Source organism: Pelecanus crispus, chromosome Z (genome assembly GCF_030463565.1).
Source record: "Pelecanus crispus isolate bPelCri1 chromosome Z, bPelCri1.pri, whole genome shotgun sequence".
Taxonomy (NCBI): Eukaryota; Metazoa; Chordata; class Aves; order Pelecaniformes; family Pelecanidae; genus Pelecanus; species Pelecanus crispus.
The window spans coordinates 44,228,356-44,255,184 of NC_134676.1; the positions used below are offsets into that span (position 1 = coordinate 44,228,356).

Below are 26,829 nucleotides of genomic sequence, written 5' to 3' on the forward strand. Positions count from 1 at the left end.
CAGATTTGAACAAGTTGTAGCTTCTGTGTTTGTGTCCTTGCTAACCTCACCAGGGCACTGTGAGTTCACAAGAGCTTCTGTGAACTCTCATTGTATGCATTGAACACCAAGCTGAAAAATGTGAGAAAAAAGGTAGCAGTGGTGAGACAATATACAAAATATAGTTGTATGGAAAGCTTTGGAAATAAAGTGTAAGTGGCACGTATTGGCTCTGAACTCACATCTTTCATGTACAAAGTGTACCCATTGGAGTGCAGTGGAGACTGAGTGAACCAGTGATCCAAGATACTGAATATAATATTGATAGATGTTTCCTTCTTTTTGGTAAAACTAACTTACTTTCTCACAGTTGGACCTTCTCCTTCACTTCCCTTTTCTGGTGTGCTTTAGTCTTCCACCTCAGCCAGTGTCCAGTCCAATGTATGCTTATGGATAGGTGTTCATACAACTGCTTTAAAGCTTAAGATCAAACTTTCTAATACACATTTTCCACATCTTTTTTTGTGATCAGAAAATTCCAAATAGCCAATCAGTTACCTAACTCACAGAATTTAAGGTTAAAATCCTTTTTTTAATCGCCAAAGTGTTTTTTTAAAAAAGGTCTTTATGCCTTGTTACTCCAGAGGTGCCTTTTTGGCTTAACTTAATGAAAACTGCAGGTAGTTTCTGTAAGAAAGATTCGAGCCCCATCTGAATGGAGTCATCCCCAGGTACTGTTGTATATGGATTATTTGTAGTGTGTCATGCAACGTTTTTGTTTGTAGGATGATGGAGGAACTCCTTTAGAAGGAAAACTCATGTTTCAAAGCATCTTTGGTGTAATTTTTACCTGGATAACTAGTTGGAAAACATTTGTCTTGGTTCTCATGTTTAGTAGACAAACTACTGTGCCTAGATCAGTGCAATAAATGGGCATTATCTGACTGCAAGCAGGCATTTTTAGATAGAGATTTGGAATTGTAGACATTAACACACACACACACAGACTTTTCCTGTTTATTCGTGACGTGGAGGGAGAATACCAGGCAGTTACTAGTTTTAGTCTGCTGCTGTACACAACAGCAGCACTAGAAAAAACGCTTGCTCTCAATTCAGAGCCTGTTTATTCTCAGAGCCAAGGTGTAAGCTTAAGACTTGGAGGCAGAGTTAAGTGCAAGAGACAGGCATGTCCGGCTGATTCTTAACACCCTCAAATGTCAGAGACTAGGTACCTCTTCAGACTAAGTGACTCATCAGAATTGTAAAATTTTTAGTAGCCATGAAAATCAAAGAAATGGCACCCTCTTGTGGTACCTCTGCTTTTAATGAAGTCTTCATATTTTCCCAATACACCATTTCATAAACAGCTTTTCTGCTATACACATTTTTAAGTAGAGATTTATGCTCACTTTTTTTCAGACACAATAAAACTAGATTAGGTCACTGTACAGTGATGGAAATGTAGCTGCATCCTGTCACAAACAGATGATCAGACCTTCAATAAAAAAAAAAAAATACTGGGCAACATTTTCAGGTGTGAGTACCAAAACCGCTAGACTCTAATTTTCAGATCTGCTTGTCAGCATTTATAACATGCTTACAGAGTGGCTAGCACTAACAGAAAATTGTACTCAACACTTAAAAACCATTCTGTCTTAAGGAAGTCTATGTAAGCACCTTGGGTTTTAGAAGTCTTCTTTAAACAAAATCATAGAATCATATAGTATGTTCTTACTTACAGGCAGTTCATGCTTCTTCAAATTAAGTCCTGGCATTTCTCACTCTTTGCTCCAGTGACAGGAATATTTCCTTCCCTTAACCTTTTAATGTATTTGCCTTTTGCTTTTATTTAAAACAAAACATTTCCACAGTTGAAATGATGCTGAAAGGACAACAAAGCAACCATGTAAATTAACATGCTATTAATCTTGTGAATGACAGGTACAGTTTTCACTACTGGAGTTCAGTACTTCAGTCTGTTACATCCTAATTAGCTGTGCTTGAAGGTTTTAATTCCTACTTACACCCTTCCACTAAAGACTACACCTCTGTACCTTCACTATTCTAGCCTCCACACTAACCAGAAATTGCCAGCACCTAAAGCTAGTCGTATTTTGCAGACCTAGTGTTCATGAGAACCTCCTGTTTCCATGAATGGGCAGCTGGCAGTACGTGGATGAACACAGCAAGATGTTAAACATACACCTTTTTTTTTTTTTCCCCCCCCGGAATGCTGATCTGAAGAAAATGCTGAGTATCTGCATTTCTCTCACAAAATCTCAGAAGAGGAGGGAGTTTGCCTCTACCTTGCTCCATCTCAGGGGGACAGATACTGCCAAAAAAACTGCAGAACCTGACCCTCAACAAACAAGTAGAAACCAAGAAACCATTACTTTCACTGAAAAGTGCGGGTGAAATCTTCAGGAACACAACTTCTTACAGATGTTTTCCCTGTAAACTCTTCCTGCTTGCTTTTTATTTAGAAAAGGAACATTGCAAGACTCCTGAGAAACTTTTCATTAGTTCCCTCTGATGTTTGATTTATTTTCCCCAACACAGAACCAGGCTTGTGTACTTAGCTTGACAGAACTGTTGCAATTTACTATTTCTTAAACTTTTGCTACAGTGCCACATCTCTGCACTTCACAATGCTAAGCCCACAGGACTTGCAGGAGCGGTTGGCTTTTTCCCCTCTACAGGGAAAGCCTGCTTGGTTTCTGCCAGCCTGTTCACATGCAGCTGCAGGAATGCCCAAATTGCTTAAAAAGAATACTGAACTTGCATTTCACAGGGCTACCTGTGGACGCCAGCTTCAGAATTGCAAACAATTCTAGATACTGTATAGAATGTTGTTGTCAACTTAAGCAGTTGTCTGTTACGTGCTGCTCTGAAAGAAAACAAAGCATTACTTCTGTTTAGTTATATCCTGTGCATCACAAATTAATGTCAGTCATCCAAATGCTAACCACATACAGCCACTCTCTGATGTTAATGATGCTGTGCATGTGTACAGTGGAAGGAAAAGATTTCAGAACAGTCCCTGTACATTGTTTCATTTACGTGCCCAAACACAATCCTACAACGTTTCATTTACTTTTTTTTTTTTTTTTTTTTAAATGAACTTAACACTGTATTAGGGATGTTGTGTTCAGGGTAGTTGCAATTCAGGTTTGTTGGGCAGGTTATTTATATTTAGCTCAAGTTATCTGCATGCAAGTTTTCTGTCCACATTTTGAAATACATTTAGCAAAGGCAGCAAAAGTGAAGGAGGAAACATCTGGAGTCAGAAATTGCTTTCCCTGTCTCTGCCACAAGCACAAGTTATCTATGGAAGGTACATGCACTGTACCTCCTCAAGAATGACTGCTAAGCATAGTTTATAACATGCTGTGTAAATACTGTACCTACAAAGCATAAGCTATAATCAGGAAATAAAAACAAAATGTTAGATCCCAATAGCAATAACCATTCATACATTAAACACAGGAAGCATAGAGTCTTCTTAAACTGCAGAGGTTATACAGGCAAAGGAACTGCCTGCCAACTCAGCTCTAAATTCAGGTAGTTATTTCATCATGCAGGCACCGAACCAACAAGAGAATGAGACAGACCGCATCCTTTACAAAACTAGCCATCTTACTGTCACATTCCCACTAGTACTGCAACCGTGTTTGATTTGAATGTATGCATTTTAAATCTTTTAAATGACATGTCAGTTCACACTACCATGGACTTACAGTTTTTTCTTTTTGCAGCAGTTACTTTCTCTAGCAGTAGTTTGATGATCAGGCAAGGGAGTTTTGTAGACAATCCCATCAGATCATTTGGTCCAATGTAGGGGAAAAGAAGAAAGTAAGAAAATAGAGACAAGCTTCAGGCACACACACCCTTCTTCTGGTCCAAGATGCAAGCCACAGTTTTCAAATGCAAGTTATCAAAGTGTTCAGAGTTAACTATAAGATTGCTTCTGAAAGAAGAGGTGATGGTACTTCTGAAGAATGAATTTTAAAGAGGGAAGGGAAAAGGGGCAAGGAGTATGGGGATGGGGTGTATGAACAGAACATTGCAATACGCTATTTAACCACCAAGTATGATCTTTCTTTTATTGTTAAAGATGTAAGAAAAAGTCTACCCTACCTATAAACCTTGTCCTACTTACTGTGTTTTCTGACAAAACTAAAGTTCCTCCTATGCAAAAGATGGCTCAGTGTTTTACCACTACTTAGAAGAAAGTAACTGTTGTTACTAGTTGACAGTAGTTACTGATAAATATCAATTGCCCTTCAAGAAGGAAACTTAGCTCAAGGGCTTACTGTAAAATTTAGGTCAAACTTCATCTGTTGTTGATTTGCAATAAAATTTGACTCCAAATGTAGTGTCTCCTGGTTTGTACTGTGCAACTGGAATACTTACATAGGTGAACTGAATGTTGTCTCAAGATAGGCGTTCATGCTTGTTAGATCCATTGTTTTAGTGTCTTGGTAAAGCTTGATAATTACTCCCTTCCCCACCTCACCCTCACCCTTCCATTTGACAGTAGCCTTTTTGGATGTTATGGATAGTATTCTAAAAAGGACCTGCCTTCTCAATGACAAGGGGTCTTACTTTTTTAAAGCAAGGTCCCAGTAAGGCACACTATAAAGTCAAGTCAATTAGTTACTCCAAAGATCCTAATAAATAGTCATTGTGAAAATAGCTGTAAAAAGGTAGTGATTATTCTACAGAAACTACTAGCCATCTATCACTTCCCTATCACAGCGTTGTACTCAGGGCAATGAAAGCTACCCACCCAACAGAAGTCACTGTGAAGGTATGATGATGGGCCTGATCACTGGCTAGGAAATAAAAGTAGTAATAATTTTGTACCCAAACTGTTAAGTATTTTAAAAGGTTTTGATTATGTTAAATTAATCCTACCAATGGATTCTATTTTATTTCTGTTTATTTAACACTCTGTGCTGCTGCATCTATGAGACTTTGATCCAAAGGCCAACCAAGAGATTTTCTTGAACTTTTCCCAGTACCATGCATCAGCAGTATTTGATCAATTTACTTACTGGCTGTTGTGGTTTAACCCCCTAGGCAGGAAGAAAATTAACTCTATCCCAGCCAAACCCAGGATACTGGCAAAGTAACAGACAAGATTACTGGACAGTGAGTGAAACTTCTCTTCTGTGATAAGAATACAATGCAGTTACTGCCAACAAAACTGCGTACATGGCTTTGCCAAAAGTTTTCAAAATTTCACTGAAGCATGCTCAACTTTGTCCTTTATATCGCATTATAATTTTGCTTCATCACACTGATTAACAACTTTGAGCTAAAATGAGTAATTTTACACTGTTTGCAAGCAATGATTTTTAGAGCAGACTGAATTTATACTTGTACCATCAAAACAAAAAGACTGTTCAAACCAAGTGTTTAAAAGCAATACAGGAATTCAGTGAGCATGTTCACAACTACACTGACACTGAAGACCAGTAAAAAGCAGATGCTATTCAGTAACACACAGAGTAGCATCTTTTATTCTGCTACCCCCACTTTATTTAAGCTAGTAGTCTTCAACATTATATGCCTTTTAGCCTCTTCCCTCCACCTCACACTCCAAGAGTTGTCTACTATCCTAGCCCAGAGCTGGTGAATATTCCCAGAGCTTGCACTCAAATGCCAACTCTTAAGCTCGTCGGTCATCTCGAATTCTAGGTAATTATCAACTGCAAACACATTGAGACAAGATGCTTAAAGATTTTTTAATTTATTTATTACCTGTGCACAAGAGAAGTACTACCAATAAAAACTCAAAAGATATACAGTATTTTTTACATGGTGGTTAAAAGTAATTAGAATATCACATGACTGTGAATGAAAGTAATGTTTCCAATTACAAATCAGAATACGTGTTAGAATCTCAATGGAACAAGCCAAAAGCCTTAGAAGCAGTTCCAGAGCACAAGGCAGCGCCCTTTTAATTTGCACAATGATAAAGGTAATTTACAGATCATCTTTGTGAATACTGAGACAATATTACAATGCAAGTTTCTGTACAGTTAGATGTAAAGAGATAACCAGAATGGTAATTCTAGTGTATTTTAACTGAACTTGCTTAAGCATTTTTTCTGAGATGGTTACCAAAGATGCTGGAAGATTCCACACCAAAAACATGTCTTAACGGCTTTTTTTTTTTCCCCCTTGGCTTTTTTGTGTTACTTATAATCTCATTCTAATGCAATGTGTAAATCTCTAGAAACGAGCTGTCTCCATTGTATATATTGTGTTTATACTTTATACAAATTAAAGCAAAAAATGGTAGATTATTCAAGTGGTATAAATCTTACAGCATTTTGCTAGCAAAAAAAAATACATGCCAAAATCACAATAAGCAGTATTGGTACCCACAAATTGTAGCTTTAATTAATTTGTTTCCTTTTGAATTTGTATTCTACATAAATTACTACTGAAGGCTAATGTTTAAGTAGTAAATAAATTGGACATTTGTAGGTCAGACAAAACCTGTGCACCCAACTGTGAAAGTTGATACTGTTTCAAAAAAATCACAAATAATGCAGAACAAAAGAAGTGTGATCCATGCAACAGAGTGAAAATGCATTGATTCCCACTGTTTGAAGAAAACTACTGCACTCCACCTTAAAATGCATCAGACCAATTTTAGTTACAAAGACAATCCCAAGAGTCAGAATGAAATAAAGCAAATATTTTAAAGATTTAAGAGCTGTTATCAAAAATAAATTACATTTTTTCAAGTTAAAGAAACACTGCTATGAAGGCTGAGAGCCAAGCAGCCTTTCAATAGCTGCATTGATGTCTCCTCCTGTTGCTATTAGCGCCTGTAAGTTTGCTTCACGGTTCAGAAAGCCCATTGCACTCAGCTGCTCCAGTTGTTGCTGAAATCTAACTTCTGGATTTTGTAACTGCTAAGAACAAAATTTCAAGCTATAAAAGTGTAACACACATTTAGCAAAGTACAGCATTTAAACATAGTTGGTTCTGCACCACTCCCTGTCTTTACTCATTTCTGACTGCATCTTTTTCAAGATCCTAAAACTATACAACATAAATTCAATTCACAACGGAATTATGTTTTAACAAGTCAGAGCATCTTCAAATTTTAAGAGTATCTACACTTACATGACATTCTCGAACTATGAGAAAACCTGCTTGTTCGATAAAAAAGGATTAAATTGGGTAAATTTATGTCCCATGAACAGTTTCTTAAAGATATGCATATAGGCATTTTTTTTAAAATGAAACAGAGTTCAACCTAGTAATGTGGAACAGCAAGGATTATGATGATGTCACTGTCAGCAATGGTGAATGTCACACTTTTTTTTTTTTCCTTCACATAAAAATTGCTTCTTTTTTAATGCTCCAAATATTTGTTGACTAAAATTACCAAAATTCAAATTGTTAGAGAGCTTCAGTCTAAGGCCAAATGACAGCTGTTCTTTATGGCATGATCCTGCTCACACAAACTCATGGCAAAATTCTGCATGTTTTCAGTGGTATGGTCTTCAGTTCAGAGGCATTTTTGAATCAGCACAATTATAGGAAAATAATATGCTGGAGTAATGTTGAGAATTCACTTTTTGAAATCAATGAGTCGATTTAGATACCAACACAAAACTTGTGCAGCTACTGCTGATTTTCCTTTTGTTCCAATTCAACAGTTTCATACATCAAGAAATTACTACCAGCATTTAAAGTCTGCCCATGGATCCAAACCAATACAATGTAAAGATGTAACCTGGAATTTAAGAACTGTCCCCTCCCTGCTTCCTCCAAGCAAAACTAAGTGGAATGTTGACGCAGTGGTGTAAGATTTGACAGCATAGTAAGTGAAAATATGTAAGAATATGGTTTCCTACAGCGACACTCACCAACACTTTCTTGTGGTTAGACAACAAGAGAAAAAAGTCTATCAGATCAGCAAGCTGAACTAACTCACCCTGTGGCAACAGAGGGGGAAAAAAGCAGGACTGCCCCCTCCACCAGCAGTCTGCCATTACACTGGGTACATACCACAGTGTAAGGGTGCTGTTTCACACAGCACTCTTGAGTGTTAACAGCACGTCTCCTTTAAAGCCAGTCTTGTTCACCACCCTACAACTACTGGCAAAACTGCTCTTTGCTTGCCTTCTGGAGCTCTCTGGAAACCTTTAATCCCACTCAGTATGTTAACAAAATGCACTGCAGTCTGGACCTGCAGGATGTCAGTGAAGCCATACAACAAACTTAGGCTCCAAATAACCAGAGTCTGACTATTCCGAAGTGTGGGACAGAGGCTTAGTCACAGCTAGAGAGAAGCAGCCAGCAATACAGACAAAAAACACAGAGGTAATGGTGTTGTATGCTTAAGCTCTTCTCTTGCCTGAGCCCACACTTCACTTGCCAGTGAACCTTAAAAACCTCAATGTGCCTCAATCTTTCCAAGCATTTCAGAAATTCAAGGGTATGAAGAGAAGTATATAAAAATCAACTGTTCAGAGGACACTTTTACTCAAATTTGATGTTTTTCCAGCATTTACTTGCACAGCTGCAAAAACACTTTTGAACCTCCTCTGCTCTCCTTTGACCAGAGGCATCCAGAGAACTCTCCCCTCAACTACTAGCCTCCTTTCTAGTGGTTTATAATGAAAAAATAAAGTAAGAATTAAAAAAAGTCTAGAATATAGTGATGTACTTTACCTGAGCATTTGCACCAGCAAGTGCCTGCAACATTTGCTGGACGAACTGCTGGTGACTAGGTTCAGCAGTTCCTGATGCTGGACTTGTATTTTCACTGGGAACAGAGCTAGGTACAGTGGACCCTGCAGGAGTTCCAGTGCTTCCCAATCCACTTAAACCAGGATTAAATCTGCATAAATGACAGAAAAAGAAATACACCACTTGAATAATAAATACTAGCTGTCTCCTCTTATTTATTTAATTACTGAGTAAAAATCCTGTCGAAGAGGGGGTGACAATTTAAGTAAAGTACTAAAACAAGGACCAGAGTCAGCACTGTTTAGAAGTGCACGGTAGGCAAAAACGTGGCAAATTCTAAAACAAGTTTAGTTAAACTAAAAAAGGCGGGAGAAGGAGTTTTTAATAAAAACTGGGTAAATCTCTACATGTGAAAAGAATGAACAACATAACACAAGAGAAGTTCTTGTCTAAATTTCTAAGACTGATTCTTACCCTGGTATAAGCCCTGGTGCTTCTGTTGCTAGCGTCTGCAAGCCCTGCTGAATCTGTAGCAAAGCCTGCATTGCTCTAGGGTTTGACATAGCTGATAACGTGTCAGGATTCTGCATCTGAGAAAACAAGAGAAACTCTTAATCATATGCGCAGATGTTCAAAGTTAATCTTTATCACTAGATGTTTTATAGAGTCCGACAATTTCAGAACTTGTTTTTCAACTTTGTATTTGAATATGTACATGAAATCCTTCAGGTATCTTTTCTTTATTGAGAAAACTTTCATAGGAGGTGATCAATGAACTCTCTAGATGTGGACAAAGCCTTTCAAATGAGAAGTACACAAGGAAAAGTATTTGTCATTACCTCTTTGAGCAGACTTTGCAATCTTTCAAAGCCATAGGACTGTAGTAGTCCAACATCATCCTAGAATTAGTCTCCTATATCATGCTAGTGTTAAGCAACAACACTGATCACAACAAAACTTGACCTATAGATATCTAAGAAAAAGTTACACCATATTTCTTTTTCCTAGCTAAATTCAGACCACAGCAGTTTGATCAGTACTATTTGTGCATGTCTTCATATCTGGAGTGCCCTCACAGCCTAGAGAAATGCAAACAAATACACTGCAAAACATACTAGCAAGGAGATGTATAATATTTAAGGGCTCTCAGTCTAGTGTGACTTCAATTAAAAACTGGCTTTCACATCCACAGATAATTTAAAAGGCAAATCCTTTTTATTTCTGAAATTAAATGTCCAGAAAACTGACTATTTTAGATAGTCAAAACCAAAACTAATGGCTTATGCTCACCTCTACTTAGAGATGCCACAGGTAAGTGAAAAGTAATGTGTTTCAGTCACAAGTGACACAGTCTTGGTAGCCAGACCTACTTCAAATAGTGGACAGGCTCATTAATCTTAGCAGCCTTCACTTGGCAACTAGACCGAATTCCTTCTGCTGCAAAAATGTTTTTGACTCACATAGAAATGCACAGATTAAGGTCAAACCTCCTCTGGTGCAGAGCAGAATTGCAGACTAGAACATGAAGAACTCTGGTCTGGAATATGGGTGCATAACAAGACTTAAAACACAGCAAGTTGTTAATATATTAATATAAGATTTTTATCTTTCTGATAGTTTAAAGTCAGGGAATAACTAAATATATAGCTGGCAAAATTTACCCAAATTTTAAAGAGGAAAACATTTTGGGTTCTCCAAAGAAAGCTACTGAAATTACTTTAAGAAAGTATTTAAATCATGACTTACTGTCTGATATTTGGAGATGTTTTACAGAAATGGTGGCCCAACAATTCTCAGAGCACTCAGGTGACCTGGAGCTTGTCACTATTAATGTTATTAATTCCAGCTGTTAAGTAGCAGCAATTCTTATTAAGACTTGTATAACAGCTGCAGATGGAGTAGCTTACAGATAAGTTTTCCTAGTTCTGCTGGGCAAGTGCCCTTTATTGCAAAAGATGCCTTCCATTATGTAGAAGAACATTCCATGGTTTCTGTCACCCAATCCCACAATATAAATGCCAGTATATGCAGCAAGGAAATACGAGCTGCAGTATTGTCAACGTTCTGAGAATACGCAGGTATTTCTCAACTTTACTTTACCCTGCTAATGCTGCTGATCATTTGACCTTACATAGTGAATGCAACAGAGAACTAGCTGTGCAGATAAACTCCAAGGTAATAGTGACAGAAGGAGATACCCAAAGGAAACCGAAATGATTCCTGCTGTGCCTTCATTAATTCCCATTTATTCACAGATTTCAGAACATACATGTGGTACCAGCTCTTCAGATACTACTGAGTCATCACAAAGCAGGGGCATTATGAAACACTACAGCAGTTCATGTGGTTGAAACAGTTTAAACAGTTTCTTCTGAACACTGAACTTGCTACTGTAATTCATGTATGTGTTAATTAGTTTATTCATAAAACTGCCTGTGTGCAATCAGATCTTGGCAATGCACACTTACTCTTATTTGCAAGGACTGCCTAATGATGGAACTCATGCACTGGATTAAGTCTTCAATTCCCAAAAATTAAAAAAAAAAAAATCTTGCTTGCTCCTATTTAGGGAACAGAGTACTACTACACACTGTAACAGCTAATATCAAGCATATACCTGGGCTACAAGCACAATGTTATTAAGAGGGAAAGATTGTGGTAGGGTAACCTTTACAGGCAAAAAACTTCAGAATCCAATTCTTCTGAATTACCTAATGACTCGGGTCTCTCAAGGCATGCTGTAAGACCTCTTTACCCAAATACTTAAGGCAGGTTTGAAGAAGTACGAGGAAAGCATAGTGAAACTTTATTCTAGTAGTGGTAAAAGCACTAATCTTTTTAATTTGTGAAACAAATCACATCGCAAACCAATATTCTCTGGCTCGTGCACAGTAAGAACAGTTATTCCTTCCAAGGAAAGAAGCAAGAGCAAATCTAAGCGGTTGTGCTAGCCACAGACAAAAATATCCACTAAAAGTCAGGTTTAACTTATGAAAGGGACGAAGACATTAAGCAAGAATTAATTTCCAAGAGACAATCTAAGTTGGTGTCTAAGGCTAATGAGAATATATTACAGAATCTAGCTTTTAGCCAAATCAAAGACAGACACCAGTTTATTGAAAATATTGCTCATTGACTGCAGGCATTTATCAACAGCTAGTATCTCATCTTACTTGCTGAAGGAAAGTAGGAAGTTGCTGTCTCATTTGTTCCTGAAGTTGAGGATTTCCAGCAAATAAAGGATTATTCAACATCATCTATGGGACAAAAATATTTCACTTCAAAGATCAAGCAGTAAAAACCACAGGGCGTTTTAAGACAACTACTTACACAGTAATAGTCTATGAAAATAACCTCACAGAATAATCATCATCTACTACTCCTTTGGCCAAAATGTGTTATGAACCACCAGCTTTAACACATTGCAGGGTTTTTTTGGTTTTGTTTTTTGCAGTTTTTTTGTTGTTGTTGTTTTGGTTTGGTATTTGGTTGGTTTTTTTAAGTGATTGAACTGCCAGATACTTGCCAAGACAACCTCATTTGTGTTACAAGAAAATCCTTTTCTGCTCAGCCTCCGCTACCAATTTAAGTGATAGTTTCCCTGTAAACATCACCTGAAGTCAGGGATATTTTACAATGAGTATTTAATACAGAAAAGATAACATTTTTTTAATCTCAGTTCAGGATCTGGCTTGGGATATTACTGCTTTAAGTAAAATTTGAAAGCATGCCTATAATACCATTCATAAAACAGCATCTGCACTTCTACAGTGAGCACAGGTCACAAAAGAGAGTAACACCTAGATATGGCACCAACTCCCCTCCCTTCACTTCTCTCCTCCCAAGCTACTGGGGGTATTTATTTACTGGCAGATCTACCTTAATATACAACCAATTTTGTCTAACTGGTTCTCATGCTGGGTCACAAGTTTTGTGCTGTACAAAACATACACAAACTTAAAAGTTATTTTACAAGCATGTGTACAGCATGATGTCCAAATACAAATTGAAGAAGCTCACTGCAACAAATTGTTAACTGTAGGTATGTAATAATTCCAGCGAGTTAGGCATTAACATTAAAAACTGGGCCATTCACTATAGACAATTGTTGAGATTTTGGCACAAGTGAAAATTTAACTGTATCATAGTTTCAACTCTTTTTTTTTTTTTTTACTTCAATGCACACAATACACTACACCAAATGCATTTACCTGCACTGCAAGATCAGGATTCTGGCTTAATGACTGCATCATGCTTCTCATATAGGGTGCAGACAACATATTCTGCATAAGTTGTGGGTTTTCTGTTATCTGCTGTAATAAGCTCTGCATTCCTGGTGTGTTGAACATACCAGCTTAAAAAAAGTAAAAGGCCACTTTAGTAAATGTCCTGACTATCACCACACAAATTAGATTACCTAAAACCAGGATATAACCATTTGGTTTCTAAGAGTTTTGGTCCCCAAAATACACGTCAATGCGGTTCTGCTTACACAGATGCATCTACCCGAGCAGTTAAGACAGAGGCTGTATCCAACAAGCAGTCCCACTAAGTATCTACATTATTAGCTGTTTTCACATTTGCCTCCAAACAGGAAAAATACTATCATTCTATAGATTCCCTACCTTTGTTATTTTAAGGCAATATACAAGTACTATTACCACCCTTAGTTCACTTTTCATGTTTGTTTTTCTACAGAGGACTTTCATACTAGTCAAATGTTCTATGAAAGTAAATAGCAATAAAAACTCTGAATCAAAAACTCTCTTTCTAATGAAAGTATCATTTCAGCAAACTCCCAAGCATGTGCAAATATATACAATTGCAATACAAACACACCTCCTAGTCCAGGTCCCAAATTTGGTACAGTTGAGCTCTGTCCCGTACTGCCAGAGGTGCTATTTCCAGCACTACTACTGCCACCACTCTCACCACTGGTGCTGGTACTTGTTGTGGAAGTCTGCGAGCTGGACTGAGGAGCCCAGGGATTTGGTAGAGGATCTCTATTTTCTGTACGAGATGGCTGACTGTCCCCTCCTGTTGATGCATTGCTTACTAAAGAAGCAAATGGGTTACCTCCAAACTACAAAGGAAGGAAAGCAAACACGTATCATCTACTAAAGCCAACTAGTTTTAAGTCTGCCAGAAACAGCAAGTTACCTTTCCAGAATTACACATGAAGATAAATGTTGACGGCTCTTGATCAGTTATACTCCCCATCCTAAAGTAATTCATTATAAATATTCTGGAAAGATGCTAACATTGAGAGGTACTAGCATCTCCAAAAACATTAAATCACTTTTTTTTTTTTTTTTTTTTGAAAGCAGTGTTGCTACTACACTGGTATTTTGATCACAGTAAGATTATACCTTGTGTACTGGTTTCCAACTTCAGAGCCTTTTTTTCTTCCCATCTTAGGTTCCAAGTTACTAAACACACCCTTAAAAAAATTTCCTGGACCTCAGAATTTTAAGGCAAAGAATTAAAAGAATACAAATTTAAGTAATACAGAAATTCATTAACTTTAAAATAGCTTCTCAAACACACAAAGTGATATCTGTACTTCTTCAAGATTAGAAGAGCACAGAACTCTTAAAGATCTTTCAAGAGTAAGAGGCCACACAGTGACTTCAAGCTTCAAGAAGTGTTTTGGCAAGTACACATCTGGAAAATTTACATTACTTGTATGCTTTTATTTTTTAAAAGCATTTCTTTTCGGTGGTATTTGCAATCTTCTCTCACCTGTTCCTGCGCTGCATTCAACATTGGCTCCTGAATATCTGTGTACATACGTCGCAAGGCATTGTATCCACCTGGTATACTTTCCAGGTTGCTCAAGGCTCGGTCTTGGTTTCGCATCATTTCCTGCATCATTGCAGGGTTTCTAGCAAGTTCTAGTGTCTAGGGAAGTGGAACGTTTAATCTGTATTAATAAGAAATCCATTCTAAAGTGAAAACGTCAGCATTTGGCAATACCTCAGTTACCACTGTCTACCCCAGTTTGAAATTATGGTTCAAGCCAAATCAAGATGTCAGTTTAGTGGGAGTCAACTAAATTAGGTATTTAGCCAGCATTCTACCACAACTGTCACTATGATGGTTGGGTCAGAAAGCAGTAGCTAAACAGAAGAAAAACCTTGAATGAACTATTATTTTCTGTCTTCATCTTTTCAACACAATATACTGCTACTTTTTCTGACATCGTTACAGCAGGCAGCCTATCAGATGAACTTTAAAAATAAATACCTACATTTTCAAAAGTATCCATGTGGTTTTTGATACCTTCTGCCATACAGCATATCTTACATACCATCTAATTTTAAAAGTGCTCAGAAGTACCCACAGGTAGATAAAATGGAAGTGTGTAGTATTTTGGAGAATGACTACTTTTGGTAAACTCATTGTTGGCTAGACAACAGAAGGTTTCAAGTGCACACAGGGACATCCAACTCTAACCTCAGAAGACACAGTCTTCCATGTCTTTCAAAACTATGCTGCAGATTTTCTGAATTATCAGTCTATTTTGGACATCAACAACTAGAAATATAAACATGAGTTGCCTACAGGAACCTTTTATGGATTTTTCTAACAAGCCTAAATACTTCAAGAACATCTGAGCACTCAGCTAAGCATGTCCAATTCCTGCTCTGTTGTTCACAGTTATAGTATAATCAAAGGTCATGAACTTACAGAGATCCTTCTACATACCTGTCTCATTATATCTGGATTATTCAGCATGTGACTGATTTCTGGATTTCTCTGTATCAGTTGCTGCATTTGAGGGTTAGCCATAATTAACTGCCTCATCAGGTCAGGATTTGAAAGCATGCTCTGAACAAATGGATTCTCCATTATCTGAACCATCATTTCTGGGTTGGACATAAGTTGCCGTTGCATCTGACTTTGCAACTCTGAAAAGTTTGATGTATTTAAGCCCAGGCTACTCAGACCTGCCAAACCTCCAAGGCCACCTTTAAGAGGATGAAAAAAATATAATTGAACTTTCAGCTTCTAGTACACTTCCAAACACATCCAGGTTCTTTCTAAATACAAAATACTTGAACATATCCCACACTTCAAAATAATGAAAACAAATGGAAAGTCCATTTTTACAAGGCTGTTCATCCTTAGTTATCCACTAAGAGTTTGCTTCTTTAAATAATGAGACACATAACTAAAAATCCAACAAACTGCATCTGAAATGTAATTTGTTACAATTCTAACAGCTTTTCTTCTCATTTTCCATAGCTAAGCTACAAGGGATGTTTGAGTTTTGGGGCCTTAGGCTCCCTGCCCCACCCACCCGCAACACTTTCCAATGCATTTACAATAATAATTTATCTTTCTCTTCTTGGTTAGACTATAACGACAGATCTCCCAATATGACTCATATTCCCTATTCTAATTAATATTAGAATCTTCTTCTTACTAATGCATCAAGAACTAATTATGCTTTGAATCCCACTGCTTTGCTGAGTCCAAAGAAAAAATTTCAGAAGGTACCAGTTGGTCTGAAGAACTGTTTACACCTATGAAAGCAACTGCTTACTGTGGTTAGCTTTTCCAATTCTACACCTTCCCCACCCCCTGAAAGCAAATGAGATGAAAAAGAATGAACCAAAAACCCCACTGTGGTTATGGAAATAGATAGTATTTTTAAGTCAATAGACTGCAGCTTCTTTATTCATTACAGAGAAGACTGATAATGCTATCAGACTTGGAACCTGAGAAATGCTGAATTGTAAGGTTAGCAGCAATTTTGTTATTTCTGTTCTGGATCCTGGCTTCATGTTACAGGTCCAGGTTCATCAATACTCTCCTCACAGGAATTCAGATGCACTTTTAAGGAGCACAAGGACACTGGAAGGAGTTTCATTACCCGTAATGCCAGAATACAACATCAGTGGCACCTTCCTACTGAAGGTGAAACAGCACAAGTCTAAAGTTCTGCATACCAAATTAAGGGAACAACCTTCCTCTGACAACTCACTGATCAGAAACCTTCTACAACCAATACCATAGATATTTGTAATCAGGTTTTTTGGGTGGTATGTTTGTTTGGGTTTTTTTTAAAGTTCTGTCTACATTAGAATAAAGCTTCAGGGACAATCACCTGAATCCAAGAGAAGATAACCCCCACGCTACCAAACAAATATTCTTACCCAAGCCAAAAGGGTTACTAGTTGTTGAAGATGGTGTTGAGGTACTACTGCTTGATGTTGATGTGGTAGCAGTACTCCCAGTGGTGTTTGCTTGTTGAGCTGGGTGGTCTTGTGATCTAAAAAAGCAAGTTTAAAAGTTGCAAGTTTAACAAGTTAATTTAAATAATGCCATGACATTACAGGAATAGTATCATATTTGAGAATCTTAATTTACATTTTGACTCTTTCTCAAAAAAAAAACCCCAAACCAACAAAACCCAAACCCAAAACCCACTATTATCTCTAGGTGGCTTCCTGTTACAGGTGTCTGAGAAAGATTTCTTAGGTCATCAGTTTTTCAGAACAATAGTTTGAAACATTAAGAAAATGTATGGACACCACTGCAGCCATTACCACCTTTTCACCCTATCCTCAGGATGCCTGCCAATGAATTGTTTCCTCTGTCCTTACCTTGCTTTAAGGATCCTTGCCTTACTCCACTATACTCAAATACTACTGATTACATGCCTTGGGCTTAAAGAAATAAAGCTAGCAAGATTTAATGTTGGATTTCTTTCATGCCACACCTTTAATAGGATGCCTTACTGAATGTGAAATTCGGTTAACTTATTTCATTAGAAGACAAACATCAGAATCTCAATAACCTTTAAGACTTCAAGAACAGGGTAAAAACATAGTTACACAAAGTTAAAGCCAGCACAATTTGGCACAGGCACTAAAAGCTGCCCGAGTCATGCACTCACCACACCTTTCTACTGCAGAGGCATAAACATGGGTGCTGCCATGTAGTAAAAGAGATCAAGGAACTGAGCTTGTGTAAAGCTAAACTGGTCTCTGTTCAAAAGAGGCTGGTTTGAAACCCAAACCAGTTCTCCAGTCTGCTTCAACAATCTCATAAATGCCTGCATCTGCAGAACTACAGCATAAAATAACTTGTAGAAACTATGAATTCAGACCTCAGGCAAAAGATTTGAGGATTTGACAGTACACTACACTTCCTATCTCAGTTCATCTCAGAGTAACCTTTCTGCTACAATAAAATTCTGTGCTTCTTTCACTAAAGCAAAGACCAGGGGGTGGGGAGGGGAACCCAAACACCACCCAAACAAATAAACCAAAAAAACCCCCCCCAAGCCTGAGAAATGTCTAAGGTCCAGAGGCTTCCCTGAGGTTTCTAAGAGTCCTCTGACTCCAGGCTAAACATCAGCCACCAAAACCATAGACAGAAACCAAAGGAACAATGAAATACTTTGCACAGTTGGCAATTTCTTTCACCAAATCATCAACACTAGCTTATAAGTAGCCCATCTGTTGGTATACCCTGATTTGACCAGTGTTCTTGTAAACAGGTAAATAAAACATGGCATGCCAAGTTATGAAGGTATAGGATGCCACGGGACCAGATCACCTCATTCAAGTTCTTAATGATGTTCTGGATGTGAAGGAGGAGAAATGAATTTCAGTCCCCAAGATCTAACAGTTCCTTTAAAACTTAAGTCCATAGTGACTCCTATGAATTTGGTTTTGCATATTTTAATTTGTATTGCTTTCTTGTTTACTTTCAGGTCTATCAAAACACACAAATTCTGTTGCATAAGAACAGAATGTTACTTCTGTTCTAGAAGAAACCTTCCAAACAGACCACGAAAACAATCCAGGAAAGGGAATACCTGGATACTTGGCTTTGACATAAGCTGCCCTGACATAAGGCATTGGGTGAAACTCTGGACTCCTGAGAACAAGCAGCATTAATACTCTCTAACATTAACAGCAACTGCAAACTTTGAACATGAGATGACTACTGTTAGGCCAAGCAGCTGTAACTTCAATAAGAAAGATTATAGACTGTATACTGACTGTGGATCTTCTCCTAGAGATACTTGGTTTCCTTTGCTGTAGAAAAACTCATAAATCTTTCCTCCATAAGCAAAAGGAAAATAGTAAGCATAAAACCCTATTTGTTTTTTCAACTCAGAAACTATTTTGAGAAGCAACTGTCCCTTTTCATCTAACAGACAAGAAAGGTTCTCAAAGCAGGACAGAAAACTAGACGAGACTGAAAACTTGCAGTTCATAGTGCTTCTATGGAAATTAGGGGTATATATCCTCAAGACAATGGTTTGAGTGTCAAGTCTGCCAGCCTCCAGTCTTTGAATGAAATTCCTGTAAAGTGCACGTCATCTTTTATATCCACTTTGCCACTACGTTTCCTCCTGTTGCTTGTGAACAAATTATAGGTGTTTACTTGGAATCTTCAGAAATTCAATGCTTCTTCACTGCCCACGAGTAATCACTCACTGCTACTCTGACACTGTATAGGCCAGGTTACAAGATTATACCGGAAGTCTGTATCATTCTGGAAATTGTAGCACTGTAATAAAATTATCTTTTTTCAACATGGATTGGTGGGGATATATGAGGATTCCTATTTGAAAGTCACACATCTAACATTGTTTAGAAGTGAAAAGATCACCTTCAGAACTGGTTTTGTGTAAGAACTTCTGTTTATTCAGATATACAGCAGCAACAGTCAACAGAAAAATAAACAGCATAGTGTAAAGTAGTTGGGAACAATCCAATCTTGATACTCATGGCTGAAAATCAGCACTTGACAGGCCACACCGGCAGGGTCTGAGTCTTGTCTTTTGGGTCAAGCATAAAATCCAGGTATTTTAGTAAGAATATTGAGATGGTTCAGGACAATGCTACACTTCCTCAAATGTGATTTCCATTGTGCTGGCAATTCTCTTTAGCAGGACTTAGGAGCTATTTTTAGTTTATTTGAGCAAAGCTAGTGGCTGAAAACATCACTGCCTCCCTTGAAGATAGGGTGGACACATGCAAAAGGTCTCAGACAAGGAAGTACAAACAAAAAACTGCAGGCATGTAAAACATTCTGGACGTAATGGTAATACAGTCTTTATTTATTCAAAAGAAGTGGGAGAGAAGGGAGACATGGATTGCCATGCTGACAGGACCGATGCAGGGACACCAAAAATTCCCCAAAAGCCATAAATGTGGCATTGCACATGGGTGCTCTTTTGCCCAGAGGCAAAATGCAAGAAGGTACGAGAGACTGGCACTGGTATTTCAGTACATATAGTTATTATACGTCCAACCTATGAATGCTCTGAGCACTGTGCATGTGTCCTTGTTTCGGCCGGGATAGAGTTAATTTTCTTCCTAGTAGCTGGCATAGTGCTGTGTTTTGGATTTAGTAGGAGAAGAATGCTGTTTATCAGAATAAAACTGATGTTTTAGTTGTTGTTAAGTACCACTGATGCTAGTCAATGATGTTTCAGCTTCTCATGCTCTGCTAGGTGCACAAGAAACTGGGAGGGGGCACAGACAGAATAGTTGATCCAAACTGACCAAAGGGCTATTCCATACCATAGGGCGTCACGCTCAGTATAGAAACTGGGGGGAGATGGCCAAGGGGCAGTGATCACTGCTCGACAACTGTCTGGGTATCGGTCAGCAGGTGGTGAGCAATTGCATTGTGCATCACTTGCTTTGTGTATTATTATTATCATTACTATTTTACTTTATTTCAATTACTAAACTGTTCTTATCTCAACCCAGGAGTGTTTCTCACTCTTACTCCTCCAATTCTCTCCCCCATCCCACCCGGCATGGGGAGTGAGCGAGCGGCTGCGTGATGCTTAGTTGCTGGCTGGGGCTAAACCACGACAGCAAGTCAAAAGCATCCTGCTATCTCTAGTCATGAAGCCTCTCTGCCACACTCAAGACTGCAAGGAAAAAAAAGAAGACATGACATCAGCAGAATACTAGTTTAGATGCATGAAGCACAAAATTGCAGTATCAGGCCTAAATTTCAGGAGCACAGAATTGAAGACATCAATTGCAACAGGTGCCTATGTTTAATGCTAATGCTACTAATTTCAACAGGTGCCTAAATTTAATGCTAATGTTACTAATAGGCCTTTGTGGCTTGGTGAGGCCTGGAAAGGGAAAGCATATTTCTTTTCTCTCTTAAGGTCCATGCTCTTTCCCTCATCATCTGACGTTTTCCCATAGGAGGAGCTCCTTACCACAAACAAGAAAGACTTAAGTAGAAAAGGAGCAAGAACACTTTCAGTCTAGAACAACGAAGATGTTATTGATTAAGCAAGCTAGATTCAAATGAGGGATACATTACCCTACTTGCTGAAAGAATTTTTTAGTTGAGCCTTTTCCTTCTGGGTACTTCACAGGAAGTAATGTGCAGATGAGATAGTGCAACTGATGCAACTTTCTCATCATCATTTCAAAGTCACCTCACCAAAACAAACAAACAAAAATCTTAAAATTCAAGTCCTTCTGTTCAGCCAGATAAATTAGTTGCACTAAAGCAGTTCTCTCAAAAATTTTCTTTCCTTGTTTTACTGAAATAGTGAGTAAGGATTCACTGCAAGTTTTCATGTGTGAAAAGAAAAGCTGCACATATCTTTATGGACGGTAAGAGCTGATATCTAAGAACTATGAAGCCAAAATGCAGCCAGCACTCAGCACTACAACCAAAAAGTTACATAAGATCACTCATCAGTAAGGTTACCTGTTTTGCGTTTTGATAACCAGGTGAACAGTGAGTCCATCGTGAATTCCATGCTGAGTCAAGGTGTCTTGATCTTTTAAAATTTTCCCAGCAAATATCAACACAAGCTGATCAGTGTGCGACTTGAAACGCTTAGAGATTTCTTCCTTGAACTAAACAAAAAAGTTAATATTATACATTTATGTAATCAAACACTGAACTGTAATTTTTTAATGATATAAGGACAAGCTATTTTGTTCACATTTAATGTATTACCCCACTTGCACTGCACATTGTGATTTACACAATCTAGAAATACTTTATGAAGTTTCCTCAACTTTTTTTGTCCATAGGACAAGGGGAAATAGTTATTTCTTTTTCATACAATAAAAATCAAGAGTTTCACATCTATATCACTAATTATATAACTAGCAATAACAAAAATCTGATTCCACTTAAAGACTACTGTGGCTTCAGTCAGGCATGCATCCATGACAATAAATAAATACTAGTATATATACTACTTACATATGCACATATACACACACTGTGAAGTATGTATATAATTTTATACTAGTAAGCATGCACTAATCTGTATATACACATACACACAGGCGTGCACACCACCGAAGGCACCCATTGCTGAAAGACTAAGGATGCAATGTCACAAGTATGATAAATCTGTCTACACTTTTGCTGGAACTGAACAGAGAAGGATCCTCTGCTGCCTTCCACGTGTCAAAACTAGCAATCCTCTCCACACAGGCAAAAGCCACCTCTCAGCTGGCTCTGCTTTCTCATTCAACATATGACATAGCTACATGAAATGCAGTTGCAGCCCAGGGCATGGTGAACAGCCACATTCTTCAGCTGACCAGGAAATTATACCTTCATTAAAACAACTGAACATGGAAGCCCACTGTATACCTTCTTGCCTTCCTAGCAATAAGAACCAGGTTATGCTTTGCCAAGTTCTGACCGAGATTTATTATTCTCTAGAAAAATGCTCTCACCAAAAGCAAAAAATTCACAAATCTTAAAAAGGAAGATATCCAAGAAAAACGCTAAGGAATGACTTGATTATAAGAAAGCCAGATAAATCTATGCAACAAGACTAGTCAGTAGGCTAAGTATTTTTCAAACGATCCCAGGCAGTTAGGAAGTCCTTCAGAAGTTCACCCTATTTAACATTTTTAAAATTAAGTTGACCGTACTACTTTAAAAACATCCCAAACATCCTAGGGAATTCTCACTCCATATAGGAAAATAAAATATTAATCTTGCAATTAGTTATTAATAATTACATTTTATAACACTCAGGACTAAGAAAGTAAAATCCTACTGTATTATGCTTTGAAGGTGAGTCTCTAATTGAAAGGGTTGGGGGCGGGGGGAGGGGAAACACACACGGATGGGACCAGAGAGAGCAACAGTGTCAGTCTGAGAGACAACAGAGGTAAAAAGTCTCTGTGTTTGGGGAGGAGGTTGCCCTCAGTTAGTTAAAAGTCTACTGACACAGAGTTACTTCCAGTTCTTGGGGAAACAAATTTTAAGTCAGCCTTTATACTGGCAAAACTCAGACTTGGATGTATTCCAGAAAGTCACTCAGGCAATTCCCTCCCAAAGTGGGTTACTTACCTGAATGATTCCTGACATGTTTATCTAGTCTGTTCTTTGAGGCCCCAAGTTACTTTTTTCCAAGAAACCTATTCCAGTGTTTCACTACCCTATTTCTTCGTTGCCCTGCCCACAATGGACAACATGAACAGATTGTTCCTCTCCTTAGAATAAGGGGTTGCAGTAAGGCTAATCTTTCCTTGAGGGTTGTTTTCTAATCCAATCATTCCCACCACTCTTTGGTTTTCAAATCCATTTACGCCATTTTGTAAGTGTGGGGCCCAAAACTGGCCCAAATGTTCCACACCAGTTCTTATCTATACTTAGTGGAACAACAGGATAAACCCCACATCCTGCAAGCTGTATTCCTATTTAAAAGAAAAAGTGAGAAATCCATGTGGGAAAATATTCGTGTAACATTGCTGACTTATTTAGCAGATATAGACTCTAGACCCTTTTCTGCAGAGCAACTGTTCAAGCAGTTGCTTCCAATTCTGCATTCTTCTGGTTAATTATTCTTAATACGCACTCCAAAGTAACATAAAAATGGCAGAAATATGATTTGGTACAAGGCTAATACATAAGAATAAAGGACTACCATACTGTGCCAAACCAAAGAGTAATGTAATTTACCCAATCTCATTTACTATCCTATTTTCCACAATATGTTGTGACAGTGAGATCCGAAACTTAATTCTCATCAGAAGGCTGATGCTGTAGTATAAACAATACTCATAGAATCATAGAATAAGTCAGTTGGAAAGGACCCATATGGATCACCGAGTCCAACTCCCTGCTCATTGCAGGGCTACCTAAAACTAAATCATATGACTAAGAGCACTGTCCAGATGCTCCTTGAACTCTGACAGGCTTGGTGCCGTGACCACTTCCCTGGGGAGCCTGTTCCAGTGACTGACCACCCTCTCAGTGAAAAACATTTTCCTAACGTCCAATCTGAACTTCCCATGACACAGCCTCATTCCACTTCCTTGTGTCCTATTGCAGGTCACCCGAAACAGATCTGCACCTCCCTCTCCACTGCCCCCCTTGAGGAAGTTGCAATGAGGTCACCCCTCGGCCCTCTCCAAGCTGAAGAAACCAAGTGACCTCAGCCACCCTCAGAAGTCTGGCCCTCAAGGCCTTTCGCCATCTTGGTCACCCTCCTCTGGACACTCTCTAATAGTTTGATGTCCTTCTTCAAATTACTTTATCTTAAACCAAGCCCCATCACAGATGTCTAGAAGCTGCTATTTACCCATAAGGTCAAGGAAAAAAACCACCACTTACAGAACGTAACCAAACAGTATCTAATATCACTAGTATATAGGCATCAAAGGCTATGCACCTCCTTTTCCCTACTTGCTTGTAAACGTATTTAGGTGATCTGCAAAAACAACACTACAGTAAGACATGAATGCAACAGCCAGTGTACCAGGACCACCAAAACAACCTCTACAGCAACATACATGCGTGATCCAAACGCACAACAGATCTCTTTCCAGCCACAATAATGAAACTCTCAAGAATACCGAGCCAATTTTGGCTAATTGAGGTTAAAAGCCTAACCAAGATGCAAAAAAAGAGTTGGGTCTCTTCACTGATTTCACTTGCGTTCAGCACAACTTTGAGACTTCTGAAATGAAAAGATATAAGCAGGACTAAGCCCTCTGACACTTCATTCACAGAAGACTACCACATAAAACCTCGGTTACCATGCAAGATATTTTACAAATTAGTCTGATTAGTGTTAACAGTCAAAGATACCATCAATAACAGATTAGGTCTGCACACTGTATATTTTTGCTGAGGCAGAGGGAAGAGAATCATCTACACATTTGTAAAACAGAATCCCCAGAACATTTTCAATATGTGTGGGGTTTTGGGGTTTTTGGTTTTTTTTTTTATTGTCCACATCCAATCTATTGCTTCAGGGGAAAAAAAAAAGAACTAAAAATCAAAAGATGAATAAGTCTTCAGCATTACTTGATCTCTGCCAATACTGGAAGATGATTAGCCTTAGGTCAGAGTTTGGCACAAGTCACTACTGTTTGCCCCGTGAAATAAAGTCAAGGAGGGTGGAAGAGAAGACTCTACCACCCTCTGCGGGCAAACACCTATCTTCAGTATTCTCAGTCTCTCACTGTTAATGGTAACTGAACTGTAACACCATTCCCCCACAGTAAATGAGGAAATCCAGAAGTTTCCTTAAATTCAGACAGAGAAGAGACAAGAGAAGTGACTGGCAATTGCTAGGACTCCCCACCGCTCTTACTAGCAACAAATAATTTGGGGGATAAGGTGCTACAGTGCCACGGAATGAAAGCCAGCATAAACAGTGAAGACAACTATCTCAATCTTTTCCCTAACAGAACCATAAACATCAATCTAGTATTTATTGCTTCAGAGCCTCAAATTAAACATATGCAATCAACAGCAAAAGGAATAAAGGAAATGAGATATAATGATGGGCATTAATACATATTTAGGCAGTTGTAAGAAACTAAACTTTGGTATTGTTTAGTGCAACTGACCTAAATAACACTCACAGTAAATTACTGTTAAAATACTTTGTCACCTGGGAAAACGAAAAGCAGAAGTTCAAAGTGTCACTGGCTGGAAATTATGAACATTTCTGTCCAATTCTCCTACTGCACTGACTCTTCCTTTTTACTAACATGTAACACTCCAAGCAATGGCTTCAGATGATCTGCATACAAGTTTCACTTCATTGTAATAATACTAGGCATTGTGATATTACAAAGGTGTTCATTTATATCTGAAGCACAGATAAGTACCTGAAGATGTAAAAATGAAGAATGTTTCACCACACCTAACACCTACCATATTCAGGGAAATTAGTTCACTGTACTGTAACTGAATACAATAAAAATACTGCAAAATTATGTCAATTTTAGACATGATTATTAGACAAATCAGTGGAGAGAAACACAATGGTAATCAGACTGAAACACAAGACTAACATCTACACAGAGGCTTGGTTTCCCTAGGGAGAAAAGGAGAAAGCATTTTTAACTGGACTGAACTAATTCAAGGTCACAGCTTCCTCAAAGCACAGCAACTTGTAGATTTGACATGAATTAGAACAAATCTAAAGCTAGCCTTGTTGAAGCACCTTGCCCACATCACCATTGTACCTCAAGTTAAACTGTTTCTATGAACCTTTTTTTTAAGGACAGAAAGAGTGTAATTTTTCACACTGAGAACAGTCACATTTTTTCAGCAGCATGCCAGCACTTCTTGTTTACACTCTCAGTTTCCATGCCAAATACCCTCATATTCAGACAACTTTAAAAAACTCAGCCCAATACTCCACTAACAAAACTTGGCTTTTTTGTTCCATGTTAACATAAAAAAAGGCTCCACAAAGCCAGTTAGGACTTCTACTACACCTGCGTGAGAGCCTCTGAAGGTTTTTGCAAGGAATGGGTGGACACCACAATGTTGATGCCCAGTGCTGAACAAATGCATACTCATACCTCAACTAGTTAAACACTCTGTCACTGAACAAAGCAAATGTCTGAAGACACATGAAGTAGAACAGCTGACTAAAACAGAGACTCTTTTGCACTGTCACTTTGCAGTGATCCATACTTTAAACATTAACCTATTAACATCTGACAAGTTGGCCTATGAAGGGCCTGGTAAAAAATTATTCCAGGCAAAGTAAAAATCTTAACATGCAAACTGTCCTTTGATATGTTATCACCATATAATGGTTCAAAAGCTTTTGCTGACTTACTCTATGACATCAAAACCAGCAACTGTAGTAACACTGCTGTCCAGTCACATGATAAA

General features: G+C 38.1%; 1 protein-coding gene across 4 annotated transcripts in view; it reads right to left on the reverse strand.

Moving 5' to 3' along the window:
* Positions 1-5,715: 5,715 nt before the first annotated feature.
* The window catches only part of UBQLN1 (ubiquilin 1), a 28,074-nt gene continuing 6,960 nt past the window's right edge, over positions 5,716-26,829 (reverse strand). The window contains exons 2-11 of one of the 4 annotated variants that reach the window (XM_075726208.1): positions 21,418-21,569; positions 16,863-16,978; positions 15,409-15,671; positions 14,443-14,601; positions 13,540-13,783; positions 12,912-13,054; positions 11,874-11,957; positions 9,175-9,290; positions 8,683-8,851; positions 5,716-6,911 (exon numbers count right to left, since the gene is read on the reverse strand). In XM_075726208.1, coding sequence (XP_075582323.1) covers positions 6,756-6,911; positions 8,683-8,851; positions 9,175-9,290; positions 11,874-11,957; positions 12,912-13,054; positions 13,540-13,783; positions 14,443-14,601; positions 15,409-15,671; positions 16,863-16,978; positions 21,418-21,569 — 1,602 coding nt within the window. In that variant the 3' untranslated portion in view covers positions 5,716-6,755. Of the gene's footprint in view, positions 6,931-8,682; positions 8,852-9,174; positions 9,291-10,160; positions 10,238-11,873; positions 11,958-12,911; positions 13,055-13,539; positions 13,784-14,442; positions 14,602-15,408; positions 15,672-16,862; positions 16,979-21,417; positions 21,570-26,829 lie in introns of those variants that run through there. The other 3 variants (XM_075726205.1, XM_075726206.1, XM_075726207.1) reach the window with 3 other exon arrangements.